Genomic DNA, 26,622 nt, shown 5'->3' with positions numbered 1-26,622 from the left:
TTTTCCATCTGCATAACAAGTGCTATTGATGAATCTTCCTCCAATCTTCTTGTCACATTCTTCTTCTTGGAGTCCAACTTTCTTTCAGCTTGAGAAATGCTGATTTAGTTCTTCTCTTTATATTTTCCAGTTCCAGCTCTCACTGTGTTATAATCTTTTGTTTTGTGTTCTTGAGGTGCCTTTTGAAATCTTCTGCTCAGCTCATTTACTTGAACATCTCTTCCCTTAATTTTGTCTTCTTGATATTATGGTGCTCTTTTCAGGGTCTCTCTTGATATTAATTTGGCGGGTTTTTTTTTTCTTTCTGCTCTGTGTTTGTAATGACCTTTTCCTCTCTTTTTTCATTTTTAAACTTTTGTTAGAAAGAATTTTATGGGTTCTTTAGGCCTTAAATGATTTTGTGTGGATTCTGAGAAAGGGACAAAATTGTGGATTGTAAAATATTAAAAGTGTCTTAGGGTTTGAGATAAAGCTTGAACACTATAGACCTAGGGAGTTGCATCACTAACCCATAGCCCACCTCTCTAAGGATTTAGATTCTCCATTTGCTCTGGGGGACTGTCACCTCCTGTGAGATTTGCTCTCTTAGGAACCCAATAGGTAGACAATTATATGTCATTTCCAACTTAATAACAGTGAATTGAGTTGTTGAGGCTCTTCAGTCTAATTTTTCTAAAATGTAGGCCAAAAAGTCACAAATTCCTCTCTTAGGACTTAGTATCTGCTTTTCCCCCTTTCCTTTTTTGTGGATGCTTGTCACTTCTGTCTTTGTCAGCGTAACTCAGCTATTCCTCTCCTCTATCATTATTTTTCTTCTACTTTTAAATCCTGTCCTCTTTTCTTTAATGCTGTCTGAGTCAACCAGTTTGTTATGTTTCTGTGTCTTGGGAGTTATATTTGGTAAAGTCTCACAGGCCAGACACTTAACCTTCACCTCTCATTCATTCCCTACCCTGCTGCATGACGTGTTTTATTAGGTTTTTAGGGAGGTTTGCCATAAATTGGAATCCACTCAACGACAGTAGGTTTTGGCTTGGGCAAAACTGAAGTACAACAAACTATGTAGTTTGGATCAAAAGCAATTTTCATTCTTTAGAGGCTGAAAGTTCAAAGTGACGATGTCAGCAGGGTTATGTTGTCTCTCCTGGCTCTAGAGGAAGCGGCTCTTCTTAGCCTCTGCTAACTCGGAGGGTCACCTTTGAGCCATTTCCAACCTGATATCTTTCTTGCTTAGGCCCATAAATGTAGTCTTTGCCTGTGTCAGCACATGGCCATTTTCCTTCTGAATCTCTTTTTCTCTGTCCTTTCTCTTTTTCTTAAACAAACAAACAAACAAACATTAGTCATATTGGATTAGGGCCCATACTAATACTCCGTTGTGGTATCATGCTATCTCTAATTACATTTGCAAAGATGTCCTTTCCAAGTGAGGTCACATTGACAGTCATGAATTCAATGTCCCTTTTTTGTGGGACACGATTCAATCTATAACGAATGGCTATAAGAAATTACAGCTGTCTTGAATTGGAGATCTAAATGTTTAAAACTTTATTTCATCTATGTTAATTTACCTTAAATACTTAGATTTTTTCAAAATGTATTCACTTGAATTTTCAAAGCCCCTTTGATAGCGTGTAGATATCTTAAAACATGTTGCATTGGTATATTTGCAATTTTAAAAACTGAAAATTGTTACTCCTCTTCTGCCCCCCAAAATCCTTTCTTATTTTACATGGGGTGGGAATCAGTATATACTAATCTGCAGACTTGTAAAATTAAAATATAAACAGATATTGAACATCATTTTGTAACATATCAGATAATTTTAAACATAAATGGTTTGTTCTCCACTAGGTTTTTTTCAACTCTGTTTTCTGAAGTATAAAGAGCCAGTGCAGACTGTTTTTGAACTGTTTTCCCTTTGTTCTGAAGCCTTCATCTTCCCCTCCCCCCGCCACTTAATTTGCAGTAGGAATGAACAAATGTATGTGGTGAAAGTGAAAGGGCTACCTGCAGACTTTGCAGCCCCAGCTGTAACCTGAAAGGTCCCTATGTAAGGGCATTGTTGCCTGTTATTGCTGCCCACCTCCATACTGACTGTATCTAACATGAAATTATGTGCCCCCTTTGCTGGGAGACATATCAGGGATATTAAAATACAGGATTTCTAGTTGTAGGACTTAATGCAGATTCAGTGACACTTTTGAGTGTCAAGTTTATTAGTAAAACAGATGGATTACTAAAAGTTAATTTTATTCTAATGCTTTTAGGCTTGCCTTGAGATTTTATTTTCAGGCTTTATTATAATTATTACTATTACTACTACTATTACAACTATTACTACTACTATACAACTATTATTATTATTATTATTATTATTATTATTATTATTATTCCTCATTCACTTATGGTGAAATTGCCCAGAAATTTTATTACTGCTTTTTTGGCATAAACATTTAAGAAGTATTGTTATAGGTGGCATCAAGCTGATTGCAACTTACCCTTAACACTAAGAACAGCATCTCTGATATTTGCCCTATTCTGTGTCAGCCTCTTAATTTCTGTCATGCTCAAGCCCACTGTATCAGTCCACCTCTTTGAGGAGCTTCCTGTCTTCTGCTGACCCAGAACTGTTCCTAGCATGATATATTTCTCTAAAGACTTGTTCCTCATGAAAATGTACCCAGAGTAAATGAGATCAATTTTTTCCATCCTTGCCTCTAATGAGCACTCTTGGTGCACTTCTTTTAAGAAAGAATATTTGGGATCTTTTTGCAGTCAATTTAATATGGTTTGCCACCACCACAATTCAAAGGCATCAAATATTTTTTTCTGTCATCTTCAAGAAAAAGTTTAGTTAACATTTTATTGTAATAATAGTATTAGCAGTAGTGAGCAGGCATGTTAATAGTGTTGGCAAACCATTTCCTTGACCCAAAGTGGCTCTGCGGTGTAGCATGTTATGTGTTTCACTGGTGAGCAGTCTTCTGCCATAAGGATTTACAGCCTTGGAAAACTAGGTTTGATCTTTGGTAAATGCAGATTATTTTTCAGTGCAGGATTTTATATCATGGATTGCGTACACTGAATAGGTATGATTACTAGCATATACAAAGGAGAACAAGACTTAGAAAAGAAACTTCAAATGAAGTTGTATTTTAATTTTTAGTTAGAGCAGCAAATGATCTTTCCAATGAATTAATTAACTGAAAATTAGTTACAACTAATTGAATGGTGTGCTCCATTCTATATCAGAGGCATGTCATTGAAAGAGAGAGAGAGAGGTAGTCTACTGATTTGAGAAATTTTCTTCATTGTCTTTGAAAATAATTAAACCCACATATTCAGTGTTAATACAATTGCTAATGAAAAGACTCTTGTACTAACAGAACAGGAATAGACCAGAGAACTCCTGTACTTTAGCCTCATCCAATTAAGATGAAAAATGATGTTCACAGCATTGACCTTGACTTTCTCAGATTCAGAGGCAGTTACTGGCTGAATTAGGTCTACTGAAAAACTACTTCAAAATAAACCCATATTAAGATTAGACATCAAAGTTTATATTTTGAAGCAAATGGTGATTTCCCCCCTTTGATAAATAACATTTTCTTTCTCAAGGATATGTTAAGTTCATCATCAGAATTATTTCTGCATATTGTTCAATGCCCTTTTAGATATAATAATTTTTTACTTTCAAAAGCTAACAGAATTTTTTAACTATAGAACTCAAATTAACCTATCTTATTTTAAAAGTACTTAATTTATAATATCCAATTAGAAAAGAAAGACTACTCATTATCATCCCACATAAAGGCAGCCACATTAACATTATCTTGATTATTCCTTCAGTCTTTTTTTCCCAAGAATACACACATAAAATATGTTACATTATACATATTTTAAAACATACCAATTATTCATGCTTTTAACCTGCTCTTCATCTTTATAATGTATCCTGTCATGTTTGGTAATTTAGCTTACTATGCCATTATGTACACTATTTTATGATATAATTCTTAGTTGTTATTTATTATACCTTATCTTGAATTGTATCATGTTGATATCTTGAATGCATACAGGTATTTTATTTAAAAAGTAGAAAATGCAGTAAATAAAATGTTCATATAAAAAACTTTGGAAATGTTCTTAATTACTTAATTCTCATCTAAGGACCTACTTTACCATTTTTTATTTAATAACTGAACTACTCATTAATTAAAATATAAAGTATCATTCCTATTCCATAATTTTTTCTTAGCTTGGAAAAATGATATTTTCCTGAAACGTGTTTGTCTTTATTTTTCTTCCTGCATGTTTAACTTCTATGCAAAATATTTAGTTCTTAAGCAGTTGCTTTAGCAAGAAAAATAAGACTAATATATCACCAAAATATGAAAATATACTTTCAAAATAATAAGTTATTATTAAACTTTAATACCTTTAAAAAATTTAGCATACAAATGAACTCTGTCATAATCCTGTTTAAAATGGGAATGGAATGAAAATTATCTCATGAATTACATTAATTTGGTTACAATAATTTCTGCTATGTTGGTACTCTTTAAAGCATAAAGACATTTTATTCATTTTGGCAAAAATTTATGCCTGCATCTCACATCAAGGTAGTGAGGAGAGTGGCTTGCTTATTGTTCACGTTTATAATGGAGATAAAGTTTCACACTAGAGAGGAACAAGCGACACTTTCCTTTGGAGATAATAAAATTTCATTAAATAGTTTGCTTCTGCGGCAGCAGTTAAAGAGAAATGGCCATGGGGACATCACATTTTCATAAATAATTTTCATGTTTATGAGGAGGGGCCTCTATCCCTGCAATCCTGAGATCAAGAGTCTCCCAGGACTTGTTTGGACCATTTATACTGGGTTCTGTGCATTTTTTTTTTTTTACCTAATGCTTTACAAACAAATGAGCTTTTTTCATTTGTTCCTAATGACTTTGGTTTATACAAAGAGATTTTAAGCTGTCCCCAGAGCAACCATTTTCCTAAAATGTTATTAGAACATCTTTACAAATTTAGCAACAAAAGGGGGTTTCATGAACAATGAAAGTCATTGGGAACTGTGGGTCTTTAGCAAACACAATGCTCACCAATCTTGCATTCTTTTCAGTGTTGATTACAAAGATCTCTCCTGAATTGAGTGTATGTTGATTATCTGGCAGGTAGGTAAGGAGGATGAAGACTTGACAGGGTGGGGAGATGTTAGAGAAATCAGGAAGGTATTCTCAGGCAAATTAACTCTAACCCTGTTCATCCTGGTTCTGAATGTTCACATCTTAGCCTTTGCTAATAAAGCCATTTCTTCCTCTGAGAGCGTAGGAATCTTTGCTGACACTGAGTCTTCTTTTCAATGGCTATCAATAGACTTTAGGTTCTATGTGTAAGTACATGCATGCCTCATTTTCTTGGTAATCAAAGTTGACACATGTGCTCTAATCAGAGGGGTGGCTGCGACGAGCCTGGAACTAGATCTGCATTTATTTCCAGATACATCCTAATTCTCTGGTCTTTTTTTCAATTAGTGGCTGCAGCTGCTGCTAAAGACTTACCTGTTCTGAGTAGCCTCCACGTCAAAGGCTTTCTCTGCCCAGGACACCTTATGTTGTCTTCCTTCATGATTTTCCCTGTCATTTCATCCAACAGTGTTGCTGGGCAGCCTTCCAGGATTTCTTCCTCTCCTCTCAGTTTGCTTACGCTTATCCTCAGCATATAACAACCCCTGAAGTCCTTTTCAGTTGCCCAGAGGCCACATTTTTAACAAATATTACTTCAATGCCGGGGAACATAATGGGTTCTTATTGTAGGAAATTCTGACTTGGCCAACATTGAGTATTATTCAAAGAAAGTGTAATAAACCATGAGTTTAAAACAGCAACAAAAACATTCTTAGTGAGAGGTGATATCTTTGAGAGTTATTGGTTGAGTGCCCTGATATTACTCTGACCCCCACTGGAGAGGCCTGGGGTCAAGCAAACAAAACTCAACACACTGCCATCAAGTTGATTCTGACTCATAGCCTATAACCACTTTGTTTCAGAGGTTGTATATCTTCATGTGAGGAGCCTATATCCACTTTGTTTCAGAGGTTGTATATCTTCATGCGAGGATCTTTCTTCTGTTAACTGGCTGGTGGATTCAACTTCTGAACTTACTGAGCAGCCCTACGCATTTTTTTCTTACTTTCTAGGAGTTAATATCTAACTGGACAACAAAAGTGGGACTCAATGATTATTAGCAAAGTAATACTGCTACAGTAATCATTGTATTTTTACCCTCATAGTCATTAGTCATCTCTAAGACAAGGGAACTAGAAAGTGTTTCTCTGTGCAAAACATTCTGATTCTTAGCTTTCTATCTAGTGCAAAGCATCCTATGGACAGAATTATCTCTCCTGCCAAAGGTTTAATTGTACAGAAATCATACTATTTTTGTATAAGTTAAGTAAATTAAGGCACATAAGTAGAACATTGTTCTAGTTAGGTACTCTTAACCCCGTTCTGACTCACATCAACCCAATGTGTGACAGTATAGAACTGTTCCATGCAATTTTCTTGGCAATAGACTTTATTCTATAAGACTGTGAGATCTTTCTCCTATGGAGACTTACAAAAATCCCTCACCTTCAAATCAGTTCTGACGTACAACCACCCTCCATCTGGTTCCAAGGCTGTGAGTGTTTATGGGAAGAGATTGTCCCTCTTTTACCCATTGAGCAATAAGTAGATTGGAACTGCTGATCTTTTGGCAAATAACCTAACATACTACATACTATGAGACCAGAGAGACATCCTTTCAGATGGCATCTGAATATTTTAACCTTTTGAACCAGAAGAGTTCCTTAATTAGTATATGAAATTAAAGAGAAAATGAAAAAGAAGCCATTACCATCCAATTGAATCTTGCTCATAGTGACACTACTGAACAATGCCATGCAGGATTTCTAACCTTATTACCTTTATTACATTGTCTAATCTTTCTCTCATGGAGTGGCTGGCAGGCCTAAACTGTCCCCTTTTTAGTAAGCATTTTAATGTTTAACTCCTGTGCCTCTCTCTGTCTTTGGTGGTGATAGGTACTTTCAAGTTGGAGCTAGCCCATAGCTGACCCTACAGCAGGTTTTTAGAGGCAGTTAATTGCACTAGAGGAGATTACCTGTTCTTCTCCTGTGGAGCACTTGTGGATTTGAACTGTGTGCCTTTGGAATTGCAGTGCAGCTTCTTACAACTAGGCCACCAGAGCTCCCTATATTCTGACACTAGTGGATATTGTTGTTGTTGTTATTGAATGCCATCAAGTTGGGACTGACCCATAGCAGACCCTCTGGTGAGTTTTCAGATGCAGCTAATTGCACAGGAGGAGACTACAAGTCTTTCTCATTCAAAGCAGCGGTGGACCTGAACCACAAGGCTTTGGTATTCTAGTGCAGCTTCTTACCACTAGGCCACCAGAGCTCCCTATAGGATATGTTGTTGTTGTATTAGGTACCATCGGGTCACTTGTGACTCATAGCGACCCTATGTACAATAAACAGCTTGAACTCTGTCCTATCCTAAGCCAATCTCATTGTCTCTAACACAGCTACCCCCATTACCTCAGTAACTCCATCTCATCTGAGGTCTTCCTCTCCTGTGCTGTCCCTTCACCTTTCCAAGAATGATGCCTTTCTCCAAGAACTGATTCCTCCTGACCACGTGTCCACAGTATGTTAAATGGAACTTCAAAATCTTTGCCTCCAAGGAACAGCTTGGTTTCACCCTCTTCAGGACAGACCTGTTTGTTCTCTTGGTAATCCATGGTATGTTCATTTCTCTTCTTCAGCACCACAACTCAAATGCATTGATTCTTCTGTCATCCTTAATCATTGTCCAGTTCTCTGATGCATAGCAAATAATTTCAAAGACCATGGCCTGGATCAGGAGCACCTTAATCTCTAGACTATCATCATTTCTCTTCAATACTCTGGAGAGGTCCCTGACAGCAGATTTTCCCAATGCAATTTATCTTTTGATTTTTCTGGCTGCTGGTACCAAGTGTGTTGATTATGGAGCCAAACAAGCAGAAGCTATTCACACTCTTAATCGTCTTAATTTTTTCTCTATAAATAATGATGCTATCAATTGGCCCTGTGGTGAGAATTTTTGTTTTCTTGATGTTGAACTTCAGTCCATACTGAAGGTTGTAGTCCTTGATCTTTTGCAGCACATGGCTCAGGTCCTCCTCAGCTCCCTGCCAGTAGGATTTCTTAAAACATAACCGAAATCTTATTGACGTAAAGTATATTTTGTCTCAAAGTGACTCTCTAGGACAAAGTAAAACTGTACTGTATTGTTTCTGTGAGTGCAGTATTTAAGAATTTAGACATCTTTCTCCACTGGAACTTTTTTGGGTTAGAACCACTGACCTCTGAGTTAACAACTGGAAACTTTGCCTACTGTACCAAAAGAGTACATTCCTTAAAACCGCATTGCACCAATACATTATATTATACTTCTAATGCCTTGGAGGATTTTGAAGCTCTGTTTCACATACTTTGGGCATGTGACCAGAAGGGATCGGTCCTTGAAGAAGGACATCAGTGTGGAAGGGTGGCCAGACAGCACGGGAGAGGAAGACCCCACATGAGATGGATTGATACAGTAACTGGGGCAATGGGGGTTGGTGTGTTGGAATTAGTGAAACTGGCTCGGGGCAGAGTTCAGAGCTGCTATTCATAGGGTATGATGGGTCACAGGTGACTCAATGGCACAGAACAACTGCAATACTCCTACGACAAAAGAGCTCTTTAAAGTACTAAACAGCAAAGATATCACTATGAGACCTGAAGTACCCCTGACCTGAGTCTTAGTATTTTCAATTACCTTATATGTGTGTAAAAATTGCACAAGGAATAAGGACAACTGAAAAAACTGAAGTCTGTGAATTGTGGTGTTGGTGAAGAATATTGAACACTCCTTGGTCTGCCAAAACAACCAACAACTCTGTCTTAGAAAAATTGCAATGAAAATGGCAAGGCTTCATCTTAAATACTTTGGGCATCAGTAGAGGCCAGTCCCTGGAGAAATGTATCACATTTGGTGAAATAAAGAAGGGTCAGAGAAAAAAAGGAAGATTTTCAATAAGATGAATTGATCTAGTAGCTGCAAGAATGAGCTCAAGCTCAGCAGAGATTGTGACAGTTACACAGGCTTCAGTATTTCAGTCTGTTTTATGTAAGGTTTATTATGAGTCAGGGCTAACAGGACGGCACTTGATGACAATCCTCCTTTAGGAAAAGGCCCCCTTGTGTGGGCTAACAGGCAATAGCAACTATTGGAATATAAACTTATAGTGGCAAGTAGTCCTAGTTACACACTAGATTGATAACCCCAAATTTGACAGTTCAAAGTGGGAGAAATTGTTGTTGTTAAGTGCCATCGAGTTGCAGGCGACTCATAGTGACCCTATGAAGGAGAGTCCTCAATGCTTGAGTGTTTTTCATCCTCTCTCCAGGTTCATAGGGTTTACGGAGGCAAGCTAGAATGGGAGTGGATGCCACTCTTCCTTTCAAGCTTGTGTTAATCGGGGAGCTCCACCTCACTCTCTGTCTGCATTGGGTAACCAACCATTAACACATTTGACACATCAGTGTCACAGTGTTCAGCCTCACAGCAACCACAAGTGACCACTGTATGGTAACTTGTACACCAGGGCTATATGACCTAGAGGAATGTCTGAATAAAAACAATGAAAGACAGGCCCGAGGGCCGTGGATTAAAAGTCACCCACCTTTGGCTTGGTAGCATCACTTTCTGTCCACTGAGCCAGCTTATCTCTCTCTATGTTGATGTTATTGTTGTTCAGTGTTGTCAAGTCGTAGGAGACTCATAGCAACCCATAAGAATCTATTATTATAAGGGTTGTCATCTTAGTTACCCTGTAGGGATGTTCGGCTGGGGTCCTGTGGCATCACTGTAAATCATGATTTGCTTGAGAGTGTTCAACAACAAACTAGAAAAAAATAGATTCATGTATAAGAAAGAACATAGACTTATAAGTTCTTTCTGATAAACATGCTTTAACATATGATATTTCTTTCACTTTCTAAAACATTTCTATATACCTTTTCTGTTTCAAAGTGTGCTCTAGTAGCCCGAGTGGACAAAAAGCTCACTGCCAACCCAAAGGGAGGAGGTTCAAATCCATCAGCAGAAAGATGTACAGTCTCTTCCCAAGAAGTTTATAGCCTCTGAAAACCCACTGGAAGATTAGCTATGAGTTGAGTCCAACTCGATAGCCCATAACATTTTTACTTAAATCTGTTGGAATTATGTAGGTAGTAACAGCCATGACTCAATCTACTCTATCCCTGCCTCCTTTGTTTCTCTTAGAAAATAAGCAGTTGCTGTTATGTATAATATTAAGAAAATGGGCATTGATTGATGAGTTGGTGATTTCATTTTATATTTTATTTTCATGTTTTACAAACTGTTAATGTCTTGATGAAGGTTATGACAATCACACACTGTTACACTTCATAGTTTGTAATATATGAAGTAAACGACTTTTTTATAGCAGTTAATTTAGAGGCTGTATTTCATTACATTCTCACTGACATTAGTAAAGAGAGTGGCATCTCAGTATTTTCATATTGGATCTTTTGGAATTGATTGTCTTTTCTAGATAGGGTGGCAATGTTTCCTTACTGAGTTTTTAGGACCATTTGTAGCCATCGGAAGGGAAAGACGATATCACAAATGTTCAGAAAGGGTGTTGGTATATTCTATAAAGGGGCTCATCATTGACTGGGAAGCGAAAAGATATGTATTAAACTCCTTGATGGTTTATGTTAATCTTTGCGTTTAAAAATCCCTTTGAAAACAAAACAAAAAAAAGGAAACACACAAAAATTTGCTCATTTTTGGTACTAGAATGAGAGTAGAGGCAAGATCAAGTGGTTTGTGGAGTCTCCTTCCCACGTGAATGCATCCGGATTCTGCTGGAGGGCCAGGCAGCAAATGAAGACAAGGCCCAGAGATTGTAACTTGTGTTATGCACATGACCCAAACTGAGGGCGACAGGAAGCTTTTCACAGAACTTGAAGGACTACAACCTTCAACATGGATTGCATTTCAAATGGAAAACAAAACTCCTCACCACTAGACCAATAGGCTATATCATTTTAAATGGAAAAAAGTTTGAAGCTGTTAATAATTTCATCTCATCTTGCTTAGATCCACTGTCAACACCCTTGACACCAACAGTCAAGAAATCAAAAGACAAGTTGCATTGGAAAAATTGGCTGTCAGGGACCTTGCCAGAGTGCTAAAGAGCAAAGATAAGTCTAAAGACTAAGGTGTGGCTGATCCAAGCCATAATTTATCAATTGCTTGCTATGCATCCAGGAACTGAACAATGACTAATGATGACAAAAGAATTATTGCCTTTGAATTATGGTACCAGAGAAGAGCATTGAGCATACCATGGACTTCCAAGAGAACAAACAGGTTTATCCTGGAGAGGATATAATCAGGTTTCTTTGGAGGCAAGGATTTTGAAACTCCATCTCGTATATTTTGAGTTTGTTTTCTTTAAAGTGACATCCTGACTCTTCAGTACTATAAAGAGGCTTTGCCAATGTTGCTGCTGTTGTTGTGTTGCGTTGAGTCGCCTGCAACTCATAGCAACCCTATGTACAACAGCCCCAAACTCTGCTCTATCCATGCCAATCTTATGGTCTCTGACACACCTGCCCTCATTACCTCAGTCTCTCAGTCAATCCATTCCATTGAGGGTCTTCCTCTCCTGCACTGTCCCTCAACCCTCCCAAGCATATCCAAATTATGTCTCCAAGGAGCAGCATGGCTTCACCCTCTCCAGAATGAACCTGTTTGTTCTCTTAGCACTCCATAGTATATTCATTACTCTTCTCCAACAGCACAGCTCAAAGGCATCAATTCTCCTTCTAAAACCCTAGTCATTGTCCAGCTCTCTGATGCATAACACGTGATTCCAAAGACCATGTAGGACCTATATCAGGCACACGTTAGTCTCCAGACTGACAGCATTGCTCCTTAGTGCTTGGAAAAGTCTCTGGCAGCAGACTTTCTCAACACAATATGTGTGTTACATTCCTGGCTGCTGGTGCCAAGAGTGTTGATTGTGGAGCCAAGCAGACTAAAGCTGTTTACAGTCTCAATCTCAATTGGCCCAGTGGAAAGATCATTAATTCTTGAGTGCTACATCTTTGGATGTTGATTATGAATCCAATAAAAATGAAATCTTTTCGCAACTTCAGTCTTTTCTCTGCTTATTATGATGTTGCTTAATCATCCATTTGTGAAGATTTTGCTGTTCTACTTGTTGATGTATAATCCTTGCTAACGTTTTCAGTCTTTAAAATTTTCATTTTCAACCAGTAATTTTGCTTCATTTGCATGTCTAATTTTGTTTCCACATTCTTCTTCATATAGCTTAGCTTCTCAGATTATTTGTCCAGCATCCACTTTTAATAGGAATGATGAAAAAATATAACCCTAAGACATTATCTTTTCTGATTTTAAACCATGCAGTATCTCCTTGTTCTGTTAACTTCTGTCCATATGACTTCTTTTTGGTCCATGTATAAACTGAGTACAACTCTATTAATTTGGTAATTCCCTTTTTTTGAAATGTTATTAATAACTTATTGTGATTCACACAGTTGAATCCCTTTGTTTAGTCGACAAAACACAAGTAAACATCCTTGTGATCCTTTCTTGCTGCTTTCTATTTTTAGCCCATCTTGAAGTTCTGGAAGTCCTCTGTCAGTGTCTTTCTCCAGCTGTTTCATTGTTTTGGTTTTCTTTTTTTGTTTTGTTTTGTTTTTAAATTATCTTCAGCAAAATTTTACTTGTTGCGACCCTTTATTATTAGTGGAATTTTATTTAGATATGCTGTTCTTGTTTTCTTTTTTGCAGTGGCTACTAATATGTTCCAGGCTGTTGGCCAGCTAATTGTCTTTCATGGTTATTGGCACAGATGAATGACTATATCCTATATTATATCTGTTCTTGGAAAGACTTCAAATGGATTCATTCAGTCCAATATTTGGGGTCTTGTTTTTCACCAATACCTTCAATGCAGATTGGATTCCTTCCTTCTTCTTTCAATTTTTGGTCATAAAATTGGGTCTTCATGCATGCTTCTGTATAGACCTTCTGTTCTTTTGACGCTGTCTACATTGTTCAATAATTTGCCCTTAGAGTCCTTCAAAACTGTAATATTTGGTTTAATTGTTTTCTTCAGTTTATTTAAGTTTGAGAATTACCAAATGTGTTTGTCTCTTTGTGTTATATAATTCTAGCTCTTTGAACATTTCATTGTAATTACTTGCTTTTATCTTCTTAATCTGTTCTTTGTATTCTACTTTAACCAGTGTAATTTTTCTACGTGAAGGCCCTAAATCCTTTCTAATGTTTCTAATATTTTGTTATCTAGAGAAATACATTGTTATTTTTAACCAACTTCAAATTACAGATGAGAAGTTTTTGTAAAAAGTCAATATTATTGAAACAAACATATGTTTTTAAAGTGGGTTTCAATATCAGAATGTCCTTTCATATTAATACTTTAAATTCAATAAATGTGGGATATATTCAGAAATTTTGAGAAATGCTGTGTACTAAAACCATTGCAAGGCAAAGTGGATGTGAAAATTTCCAAATTTTTAATATCTACACATAAATATGCTGAAAGATTTTTCCACAATAATACTGTTTTGTAGTCAAAGTTAAAATGCAATGTAATTTTTGTGGAGATTTTTATGAAGGTAATGGGAAAATATTCATAATTACTATGGGGTTATTTTAGTTCCAGAATTTGGACATTTATTTAGAAAAATTCTTTCCAGAATATGTATTAATGTGACATAAAATTTTTCTTTAAGCTCCATATTAATTAATCAACACTTTAGTATCTTCTGTCAATTTTATGTCTATCAATTATAAGAGGGATAAATCTATTAATGTAGATTGAAATATTAAGCACCTTATTTTAATTGGATTTTTAAAACCTTGCATTACTAATTTTATTTAAACCTAATTGCAAAAATGAAAAATATAATTGAATGGAAATAACAGTCTAATTTAGTGCTACATTTAAAGAAAGTACATGTTTTTTATTCTTTCATAAATATCTGAATAGTATTACTATGTAATATTCTTTTCAGGTAAAAAACTGATTAATAAAATCATCTTTTAAATTTTACTGTAATAAAGTAGGAACTTAATTTAACCCAGTACTCTGAAGTTTTACATTAACAGAAAGCTACCATGGTTGCTTCTCCAGAATACCACTAAATGTTAGAGACATCGTCTACTGCACAGGAGTTTCACTATTAGATGAGGATGTCTGGGAATTCATATGGATGAAGTTTCACTCTACCACAGCAATTTCTGAGAAGAAAATATTATTGGAAGCTTTAACTTGTAGTGATGACAGGAATTTATTAAATAGGTGGGTCAAGTAATTTTTTAATTCATTTGTAAATATGTAAAGCAAGTGTTCTTCTGTTAATTCAATTGCTCTGGAATTCTGGGTTGTGGGTTTGTTTTTGTTTTGTTTGGTTTTGTTTTCTTTATTACCTTGAATAAATGCCAGGTACTTAAAATACATTATTATCAAAGATTTTATAAAATGTTAACATAATTAGCGCTAGCTCATTTGAGGTCTGTGCATTTGTGTCTGTTAACATGTGTAGAATATATAGGCATGCACACGAAAATACTTCATTATTAAAGACTCTACTATTTTTGTTAAAAACCCCACAAACCCCACACGTTGAATACTGTTTCCCCAAACTAGAATTGTGCAACACCACTTCCTATGTGTTTAAAAAATTATAGTTAATATATTGATATTGTAATGCTATGTGTTTGACCCTTTCCCTTTTACAAGGAAACAATAGTCTACTGGTAAATTTATACTTGTAAATTTGACAGTGAACTCTTATTGAAGGATATGACAAATCAAATTATATACTTATTAGGAAGAGTATAAAATATTAATGTCTTGGATTTTGAAAATATCTTCAATTCTTTTCTTAAAGGCTTCTGAATCTATCTTTGAATTCTGAGGTAGTTTTGGATCAAGATGCAATTGATGTGATAATCCATGTTGCTCGAAATCCACATGGACGAGACCTTGCCTGGAAATTTTTCAGAGATAAATGGAAGATATTAAATACCAGGTAGATATACAAACCTCAATTATTAATACCTCAGTGAGTAAATTAATAATGATGTATTAGTCCCAGATTTTTGTCTTATAGTGAAGATCCAAGAAATAGGATTACATTTTAAATGAATCAGTCAAGATGGCAACCAAGTGGTGTTGCCATTATATAAAGAAAAGTCAGAATTCTTGTATAAGTTCTCTACCTTTTTCATTTACTAGTAATGGCTAACCACAATTGCTACTATATATAAAAGAGGATATACAAAAATTCTAGCAGAGCTACTTCCCTGTAAATTTATCATACTGTTCAAGGTTTACAGTAATCGTATCATAAAACTCCTGTGTCCTTAACGAGTGTTAAAAAAATCTACAAATCAAGTCTGACATTATAACAAGAAAACTTTAATTAGTGTACTTATTTAAAATGTACTTAAAATAGTTATACAAAATACCTGAGATAAACCATGATGCTGCAAAGGAACATTAATCAATATAAGTCACAGTGAGATTCTGGTTATAGCATAATACATTCCCAGCACATCTTGTTTCATAGTAAAATTTCTTCAGCCCCAACTTTACAAATATGTCATTAAGCATTTAAATATATTATAATACATGTTAATTTATTACTTTGATAATCTCTGTGGTATTTTAAAATTAAATTTATTATAGAGCATGTAAATGCTGCATGTTCTTTTCAAACTTAAATGTCCCCAGATGGTAAGCAGATCTACTGATCTTCCTCCTAAATATTGATATATAAATTGTATTCATTTTAAACATACGGTTATCAGCTGGTGCTGTTAGGAATTCTATTTAAATGGATGTGTCACTATAAAACACTTTCATGTAGAGATATTTCATTGTCAGAAGGCACTGATATTTCTAGATAGCCCATTGGCTCTTCTTTGATTTCACTTAAGAATGTGGAATGATTGGAAGTTCGCAGTTTGCTTTGCAGTTATACAAACAATAGATTGTATAGTCAGACACTTAAGTAAATTTAATATATTAAACACTTTAAATTGTATGAATGCATGAAAATTTCTTGAGGTATGCTATTATGAATCTGTAGTTTAATTTCTATCCAAAATATTTGTTTCTGGGTATGTCGGTTTTGTTCCGCTGAAAGTCAATAACCTCTGTCAAAAAGGTAAAACAATTAAAGTTTTAGTGTACCTGTAAATATAGGAGACATTTTCATTGCAACTAGGATTGTCTTATTGTTCTGTCTCTCCTTAACTACCAGTCTTAGATGTTGTACCTCTTGAAACCCGTGTCTTTTTACCTCTCTGCATATGGCACCTGATTTTAATTGATAATTACCATTATGGTTTCAGTCATTCTCGAATCAGTACCTCTAACCCACACATTTGGCCTAGCCTTCACTTCAGGATGCATTGTGCATCTCTAGGGGAGGTAGTTAGTAGAGAGCTAAACTCATCACCTTCCTTTTGACAGTGTTAAGTTGTTGTTGTTATGTGTCGTCGAGTCGTTTGCGACTCATAGCGGCCCTATGTACAACAGCCCTAAACTGTGCTCTATCCTGTGCCAATTTCATTGCCTCTGTCACACCCATCCCGATTACCCCAGTCACTGAATCAATCCACCTCATAGAGGGTCTTCCCCTCCTGCGCTGTCCCTCTACTCTACCCAGCATGATGTCCCTCTCCGAAGACCTGTCTCTCCTTACAACATGTCCAAAGTATGTCAGGAGAAGCCCCAGAATCCTTGCCTCCAAGGAGCAGCCTGGTTTAACCCTCTGTACTATGAATCTGTTTGTTTTCTTGGCAGTCCATGGTACATTCAGTACTCATCTCCAGCACCACAGTTCAAAGACGTCAAGTCTCCTTCTATCCTCCCTAGTCATTGTCCAACTCTCTGATGCATTACAAGTGATTGCAAAAACCATGGCCTGTATCAGGCGCACCTTAGTCTCCAGAGAGACACCGTTGCTCTTGAGTACTTTAGAGAGGTCCCTAACTGCAGACTTTCCCATCGCAATACGTTTTTTTATTTCCTGTCTACTGGTGCCAAGAATGTTGACTGTGGAGCTGAGTAAACTGAAGCTTTGAGTACCCTCAATCTCTTCGCCATCCATCCTGATGCTACCGATTGGTCCGGTGGTGAGAATTATTGTCTTCTTGACATTGAGCCTCAGTCCATATTGAAGGCTGCAGTCCTTGACCCTCTGCAATAAGTGCATGAGATCCTCCTCAGTTTCAGCGAGCAAAGTTGTGTCATCTGCATAACTCAGATTGTTGATAGATCGTCCACCAATCCTAACGTCACGCTCTCCTCATAGAGCCCAGCCTCTCCAATAATCTGCTCTGCATACAGGTTGAAAAAGTATGGAGATAGGACACATCCCTGACATACACCCTTCCCAATGATGAACCAGGCAGTGTTGCCCTGCTCTGTTCTGACGACTGCCTCTTGGCCCAAGTATAGGTTTCGCATTAGCACAATTAAATGTTCTGGGATTCCCATTCTTCTCAGTGTTAAGTAGAAAGTCTAAATGCTCTTTTTTGAGAAGCTCTTTTGGCTGGTTGAGGCTCATCAAATCAATATTGATTCATGTACAAAAAACCTATGTATTGATTCATAGAGACCCCAAGAGGTGCAGCCTTCTCAGGTTTTCGCTGTACACACCAATCTGCATAAACACAGGTGACAGATATTTCAAGAATAATGTCTGAATGTGGATCATAGGGGCCTAGAGGTAAGGAGAACGAGACTGCTTTCTGTATTTCAGTCATAGCCTGCTGTTGTTCAGATCTTCGCTCAAATAGGGTTTTCTTTCAGTTAACTTTATAGATGGGAGCTATCAACATCCCAAAATGTGGGCGATTAGTCCTCCAAAATCCAAGTAGATGAAACAAATTTTAGGCCTCCTGTTTAGTTTTGAGAATAAGTAATAACAATAGCTTGTTTCGATTGCCTATGGGATTTCACAAGTGGCTTCTGCCAGGTTTTTTTTCCCAAAATTTTAATATTTGGATAGGACCCTGGATTTTTGCTGGATTTATCAATCGAGGTCCATTGGTCATGTGGGAAACCACTGTTTACATGTTCTTAACATGTTCTTCAATGTTTTATGTTAATATGATATCATCAATGTAATGTGTAATTATACTGGATATCAGGATCAAGTACAAATTTCTTCTAATCAGGTGATAACAGTAGTGCGGTAAATTTACATAACTCTGTGGTAACACTATAAAGGTCATCTGAGATCCTTCTCATGTGAAAACTAACTGTGGCTGGATTCTAATTTTCTGATTCTGGAATGTAGAAAAAACTATTTGTAAGATCTATCACTGAGGACCAGTCCCCTTTGTTATGCTATATTTTCTGCACCACTGACAACATATTGAAGACTGCTGAAGTCTCACAGGTGGCAGTGTTAGATGAGTTTTGGCTGAAAGCAAGAGTACCAGAGAAATGTCTGTCTGTCTTTCATTGACTATGCAAAGTTATTTGACTGTGTGAGTCACAACAAACTGTAGCTGACTCTGAGAAGAATGGGAATCCTGGAACACTTGTTCATGCATATGTGAAGTATTATGTAATAAGGAAACCTATACTTGGACCAGGAGGTAGTTGTCGGAATAGAGCAAGGAAACACTGCATGGTTCAAAACTGGGAAGACTGTATGCCAGGGATGTGTCCTATCTCCATACCTTTTCAATTTATATGCAGAATAGATTATGTGGGAGACTGGGCTTTATGAGGAGAAACATAGCATCAGGATTGGAGGAAGACTCATCAACAATCTGCGTTATGCAGGTGACACAGCTCTGCTTGCTGAAACTGAGGAGGGCCTAAAGCACTTGTTGCAGAAGATCAGGGACTGCAGCCTTAATTATGGATTGAAGTTCAACATCAAGAAAACAAAGATTCTCACCACTGGACTGATTCACAACATCATGATAGATGAAGAGATTGAGATTCTTAACTGTTTTAGTTTGCTTGGCTCCACAATCAACACTTTTGGTACCAGAAGCCAGGAAATTAAAAGATGCATTTCACTGGGAAAGTCTGTTGTCGGAAACCTCTCCATAGTACTGAAGAGCAATGATGTCAGTCTGGAAATTGAGGTGCACCTTATCCAGGCCATAGTCTTTGCAATTACTTGCTATGTATCAGAGAGCTGGACAATGAGTAGGGATGACAGGAGAATTGATGACTTTGAGCTATGGTGCTGGAAAAGAGTTTTGAATATACCATGGACTGCTAGGAGAACAAACAGGTTCGTCCTAGAGAAGATGAGACCAGGCTGCTCATTGGAGACAAGGATTCTAAAGCTTTGTCTGACATATTTTGGACATGTTGTAAGGTGGGTGTAGTCCTTGGAGAAGTTTCATCATGCTTGGGAGGGTGAAGAGACAGCACAAGAGAGGAAGACCCTGGTGAGATGGATTCGTTCTGTGACTCAGGTAATGGTGGTATATGTTTCAGAAACAATAAGATTGGCACAGGATAGAGCAACATTTAGGGCTGTTGTTTATGAACACATGTGACTCAATGACACATAACAACAAGTCTACAATTAATCTCTATGAGTCATCTGCCTTTTTTCTAAGTCACACATAGCTGTTAAACAGAGGATTTTTGGCCACCAACATTCCAGCCATTGTTGTTGTTTTCAGGTGCCATTGAGTTGAGTTATACTCATAGAAGCTATATGAACAAAAAGATCTGAACTCTGTTCTATCCTGTGCCTTCCTCACACTTCCTGACAGACAAGATCCCATTGCAGCAGCCACAGTGTGAATCCACCTAGTTGTGAGTCTTCCTCTCTTTCGCCGACCCTCCATCATTCTCATCAGCGTGTCTTTCTCCAAGGAATAGCCCCTCCTAGCAACATGCCCAAAATATGCGAGGCAAAGCCTCATCATTCTTGCTTCCCAAGACCTATCTTTTTGTTCTCTTGGCTGTCCATGAGATGTTCAGTGCTCTTCTCCAGCACAATAGCTCACAGGTGTCAATTCTTTTTTCTGTCATTTTTATCCATTATACAGCTGTCAGATGCATGAGCAAGTAATGGGAAAGAGTACGGCCTGAATCAGATGTACTTTAGTCCTCAAACTGACATCTTTACTCTTGAATAATTTTAAAAGGTCCCTAATTGGAGACTTTCTCCATGAAATACATCTCCTGATTTTCTGACTTCTGGCACCAAGGGTATTGATTGTGGATCCAAGCAAGATGACGTTGACAGTTTCAGTCTTTTATCTGTCTATCATGATTTTGCCCATTGGTCCAGTAAAAGTATCTCTGTTTTCTTGACATTGAGATGAAATCCATATTGAAAGCTGTATTCTTTGATTTTCTGCCACAAGTTCTTCAATTCCTCCTCAGTTTCAGAAAGCAAAATTGTGCCATTTGCATAACACAGATTATTGTTTAGTCTTGGGAATTACATTACATTAGGCTCCTTTGTCCAGAAGCTGGAAGAATGTTTTTTCTCCACCCCCAGGCCGTCGTATTCACGCATGTGCATATGGCTTAATATCCCCTAATGGGTTTGAATCAGAGATCCTGTCCTTCCTGTCAATCCATACCTTGATTAACTAGCTGATTTCTTGATCAAAGTAGTTCTGACTGGGTTCCTTCAACATACCATTACCTCATAAATGGTATGAATAGAACTGGGTTGTTTAGGCCTTCTTTTCTATTTTTTTTATATTAATATTGCATGTAATTATATCATAATTTCTTTTTAATTTTTTTATTTTAAATGAGAATTTAAGGAAAGTTTATAGAGAATTTGGATTTCTCTTCATTCATTGTTGCACATTTTCCTCCCTATCCACCCCCCCCATCCAGTTCACTTTTCATATGAAAAAAAAAATACTCTCATTGTTGTACAATATTGTCCCTGCCCCCAGTCCACTTCGCTGTGCAGCTTTTATTCTAGTCTGTCATTAGTTGTCAAATAATACTAAATCGTATATTCCTTCTAAACAGTTCTTTCCCTCATCTGTTTCAATGTAGTGTACATTATTTATCCCCTCTTAGTTTCCTCCCAACCCCCATGTCAGTCCTGTTTTATAACATTGGCTCTATGCCGTATTTGTCCTTTTGTGACTGAGCTATTTCACTCAGCACAATGTCCTCCAGAGTTACCTATTTTGTACAATATTTCATGAGTTCCTTGTTTTTCAGTGCTGCATAGTATTTCATTGTGTGAATATACCACAGCTTCTCTACCCATCTGTTTGATAATGGGCACTTGGATTGCTTCCATCTCTTTGCTATTGTGAACTAAAAGACAATAAACATGCTTGTGCATATATCTGAGTGGCAGTTCTGTTTTCTTTAGGGGCTAGTCCCAGTAGTGGAATTGCTGGGTCAAATGATATTTCTATTTCCAAATTTTTGAGAAAGCACCATACTGCCTTGCAGAGTGGTTGATGTTGAGAGAGCAGAGGGAAACCTCCCTGGTCCACCCAACCTTCTGTGGTGCTCCCTTACAAGCTTTATCTCAACTCCATTAATGTCTGCTATGTTCATACCATTCCAGAGGAACCATCTAAAAACTCCACTCTCCGGGGTAAATCTTCTCCCCATAGTCTCCTCCCATTTACCGGTGAGTCACCCTGGTGCTTATTGTATCCTTAAAGCCCTTAAAGGGAACTCTTTTTCAATAGAGGTGGCACAGCTTCTTCCATTGTTGCCTTGTTCTAAGTAGCATAGCTACCTGAGATGACTATGTTGGAGGAGCTCCCATGATTAACATCTCTGCCATCACTTCTGTAAGTGGCATATTCATTGAATGCATGTTCTCAGTGTTATAACACCATTCCAACATGGCTTGCATGTGTAGAACATCAACTGCTTCCTCCGGAATGTTCAATTTGTTAGTTAGACAAAGAGAGGGCAGTTTCTTTTGGAGAGAGAAACAAACTTAACCACAAATCTGTAATTTTATAGCTAACATTGAGAAAAATGGGAATCCCAGAGCACTTAATTGTGTTCATAAGGAACCTTTACCTACACCAAGAGGCTATTTTGTGAACAGAGCAAGGGAACATTACATGGTTTAAAGTGAAAAGGGATAAGGGAGCTCTGGTGGCCTATTGGCAAGAAGATGCTCTGCAATCCTGAAGGTGTGTGGTTCCAATCCACCAGATGCTCTGCTGGAGAAGGAGGGGCAAACTCCTCCTGTGTGAGTCTAATCCAATTTGATGGTACACCAAATTAAAAATAAATAAATATTTTTTAAAAAAATTAAGAAAGACGTGTGTCAAGATTGTCTTCTCTTTCCATACCTAATCAATCTGTGTGCTGAGCAAATTGTTCAAAAAGCTAGACTCTGAAAAAGAATGTGGCATCAGGATCAGAGGAAGATTCATAAATAATCTGTGTTATGCACATGGCATAACCTGCCTTGCTGAAAGTGAGGAGGACTTGAAGCACTTGTTACAGAAGATTAAAGAATATAGCCTTCAATATGGATTACATCTTAATGTCAGGAAAACAAGGATTCTTGCCACTGGACCAATAGGTAATATCATAATAGATGGAGAAAAGGTTGAAACTGTCAACAGCTTCATCTTACTTGAATTCAAAATTAACACCCTTGGTACCAGCAGTCAAGAAATCAGGAGATGTATGGCACTGAAAAAGTCTGAAGTTAGGAGTCTATCCAAATTATTGAGGAGTAATGGTGTCAGCTGTAATTGGGTTATCAGTCTTTTTTTCTGGAGGCAAAGGAATATTCTGTAAACTTTTGTTATGAGACCCTTGTCTGAGAAGGTATTGCCAAAATGTTTTTTTTTCCCAGTTGGTAGATTTTTGTATCATATTGAATTTTTTTTAAAATGAGCACAGGGATTTAATCTTTCAAAAGTCTCATTTATCAATTTTATCCTCTCCAGATAGTGCATTTCTGGCTGTATTTGTCAACCTCTTTATACCATAGACAAGACCTTATAAGTTTGGCTTCAAATTGTTTTTTTTGAACTTTATGGTTTGGGGCTACACTCCCAGGTCTCTTGTCCACCTCGACATGATTTTTGTGTATGGTATGAGATGTGGATCCTGTTTTAGCTTTCTGCAAGTAGTTTTACCAGCACCATTTGTTGAAGAGGCTGTAATTTCCCTATTTGATAGGTTTTATTACCTTGTCAAATATCAGTTGACTTCAGATAGATAGATCCATGTTCTCAAGTCTGTTCCATTGGTCTATGTGTCTGTCATTGTTCCAGTGTCATGCAGTTTTGGTTATTACTGCTATGTGGTAAATTTTAAAGTCAGAGAGTTCTATGCCTCCCACTTCTTTTTGTTCTTCCGAAGCACTTTGATTATTAAGAGTCTCTTTTCTCTCCAAACAAACGTCACAATTTCCCTTTTGATCTCCTTGAAAAATGAATTTAGTATCTGTAACAGATGCTGTCCTGCATGTGCTCACCAAATTGTGCCAAGAAATCTTGAGAACAACTACTTGGCCAACTTACTGGAAGAGATCCATATTTATTCTTATTCCAGAGAAAGATGACCCAGCAGAGTGTGGAAATTATCGAACAATATCACTAAAAATCACACACTAGCAAAATCCTACTGAAGATTATCCAGAAAAAGACTTGAACAGTACATTGACAGAGAACTACCAGAAATACAAGCTGGGTTTAGAAAAAGTCATGGCACTAGAAATATTATGGCCAGTGTCAGATTGATCTTGGCAGAGAGCAGAGATTACCAGAAGAATGTTTCTCTGTATTTCATTGACTATGCAAAGGCATTTGACTGTGGATCACAATGAATTGTAGCTAACCTTGAGGAAAATGGGAATCTCAGAACACTTGATCATGTTTATATGAAATCTACACTTGGACCAAGAAGCAGTCCTCAGAACAGAGAAAAAAAAAAAAAACACTGCATAGTGCAAAATCAGGAAAGGACTGTATCAGGGACGCATCCGGTCCCCATATCTTTTCAATATGTATGCAGAACAGATCATTCAAGAGGTGGGGCTTTATGTGGAAGAATGTGGCATCAAGATTGGAGGAAGACTCCTTAACAATCTACAATAAGTAGTTGACACAACCTTGCTTGCCAAAACTGAAGAAGACCTGAAGCACTTTGCTGCGAAGGTCAAGGACTGTAGGCTTCAAAATGGATTGAAGCTCAACATCAAGAAGACAAAGATCGTAACAATTGGGCCAATTGGCAGCACCATAATATAAGGAGAAGAGATTGAATGTGCTAGCAATTACAGCCTGCAACAGTCAAGAAATCAAAAGACGAATTGCATTGGGAAAATCTGCTGGCATGGACTTCTCCAAAGTGCTGAAGAGCAACGACGTCAGTCTAGATACAAAGGTGTGCCTAATCCAGACCATGGTCTTCTCAATTACTTGTTACACTTCAGAGAGTTGAACAATGACTAAGGATGACAGAAAAACAATAGATGCTTTCAAGTTGTGGTGCTGGAGAAGGGTCTTTGAACATACAATGGGCTTCCAAGAAAACAAATATGTCTGTCTTGGAGAGGGTGAAACTAAGTCTTTCCATGGATTTTTTCTCATGGATTTTCCTAGGATTTTGAAGCTCTCCCTCACTTTGGGCACGTGCCCAGGAAAGATTGGTCCTTGGAGGACATCATACTCTGAAGGGTAGAGGGACAGCGTAAGAGAGGAATGAGATGGATTGATGCAATAAATGGGCTAATGGGGTTTTATGTGTCAGAATTAGAGAGACTGTTTCAGGACAGGGAAGGGTTCAGAGCTGTTGTACATAGGGTCGCTATGCATCGCAGGACACTCAACGGCACATAACACAATAACATAATATGACAGGTTGGGAAGCAGGAGTGGCATCCACTTCCTAAATAACATGCCTCTGGAAACTCCATGAACTTTGATAAATGCTGATAGTTGTAGAGTAGCTTCAGGCTCTTTGTTCATAGGGTAACTATGAGCTGTGCTTGACTCAAAGACAATCATCATCATCAACAACTATTGCTTTTGCTAGGATTATCATTTTCACTATATTGCGCTTTCTTATACATAAATATTAATATAAACAAGTCAATTGGTGTCCCATTGATCCTTGAGGCCTTACTTTTTGCCAATGCCTTTAATGCAGCTTCACCTTCCTCCTTCATTACCATTGTCATCTGTGTATATATGGTACTTCTTAAAATTTTTCAGTGTCAGTTCTTTTTGTTACAGTGATTCTATGTATTCCCCCTATCTTTTGATGCTTTCTGGGTCATTCAATATATTACCCATAGCATCAATCAATATTATGACTCAAAATTTGTTTTTCAGTTATCTCAGCTTGAGAAAAGCAGAGCGAGTTCTTCCCTTTTACTTCTCCAATTCCAGCTCTTTGCATATTCCATTATCATACTTTTGTGTGTCCTCTCAAGCTGCCCTTTGAAAATTTCTGTTCAGCTCTCTTACTTTTTAGCATGTTTCCCTTTGTTTTGGCTTCTTGTTACTCTAGTGTAATTTTTAGAGTCTCTTCTAACATCCATTTATCCATTTCATTTTTTCCCCTTTCTCCTCTGTTTTGTTATTATAGTAGTTTATTTACAGAATTGAAATACATTGTTTTTAAGACCAGATTCTTCCAGTTTCCCTCACTCCACCCTGACCCATCAAACTGAACAACCCTATGGTTAATCCTCCCCCTCCACACACATACTCATCCCTCTGCTTCCGTCCCCCACCCCTTAGATTCTCAGACTCATTCTACAGTAACAGTTTTATACAATATTTGTTCATGAAGAACTGAGTTAGTTCATTCAGCATAATGTTCTCTGGTCCCTCCCAAGTTAGGTAATAATTAACAAAATAATTGCTCCTGTGTGTTCCATTGTATGAATGTATTATGATTTCTCAATCCATTCAGTTGTGTTTGGATATCTGGGCTATTTCCATGTTCTTGTGATAGTGAATAACGCTGCTATGGATATTGATGTAAAGGTCTCCATTTGTGCCTCAGTTCTCATTTTCTTAGGGTATATTCCAAACAGGGGAATAGCTGGGTCATATAGAATTTCTATCTTAAACTCTTTGAGGAAACACCAAACTGCCTTCCAGAGTGGTTGTATCATTTTACAATCCCACCAACAATGTATAAGAGTTCCTCTTCAGCATTTATTATTTGCTGACCTGTTAAACTTTGCCACTGTTACTGAAGTGATATGGCATCATTGTGGTTTTGATTTGCATCTCTCATATTGACAGTGATTTGGAACATATCTTCATGTCTCTGTTGATCATTTGAATATCTTCCTCTGTGAAAATTCTTTCCATGACTTTTCCCCCATTTTGTAATTGGATTATCAGTCTTTTTCTTGTGGAGGCCCGGCACTATTCAGTAAACTTTAATTGTGAGACTGTTGTCTTAGATGGTATTAACAAATGTTTGCTCACAGTTGATGGGTTTTCT

The 26,622-nt window shown here is 37.2% G+C and overlaps 1 protein-coding gene across 1 annotated transcript in view; it reads left to right on the top strand.

The window, feature by feature from the left end:
• The window catches only part of TRHDE (thyrotropin-releasing hormone degrading enzyme), a 789,161-nt gene that overhangs the window by 750,013 nt on the left and 12,526 nt on the right, over window positions 1–26,622 (top strand). The window contains 2 exon segments of the mRNA XM_006882565.1: window positions 14,326–14,493; window positions 15,086–15,226. Of these exon segments, the coding sequence (XP_006882627.1) occupies window positions 14,326–14,493; window positions 15,086–15,226 (309 nt within the window).

Source organism: Elephantulus edwardii, unplaced genomic scaffold (genome assembly GCF_000299155.1).
Source record: "Elephantulus edwardii isolate Elephantulus edwardi_28Jun2011 unplaced genomic scaffold, EleEdw1.0 scaffold00021, whole genome shotgun sequence".
Lineage (NCBI taxonomy): Eukaryota > Metazoa > Chordata > Mammalia > Macroscelidea > Macroscelididae > Elephantulus > Elephantulus edwardii.
The sequence above is the reverse complement of the archived record's forward strand: the minus strand, read 5'-3'. Positions and strand labels throughout refer to the sequence as shown.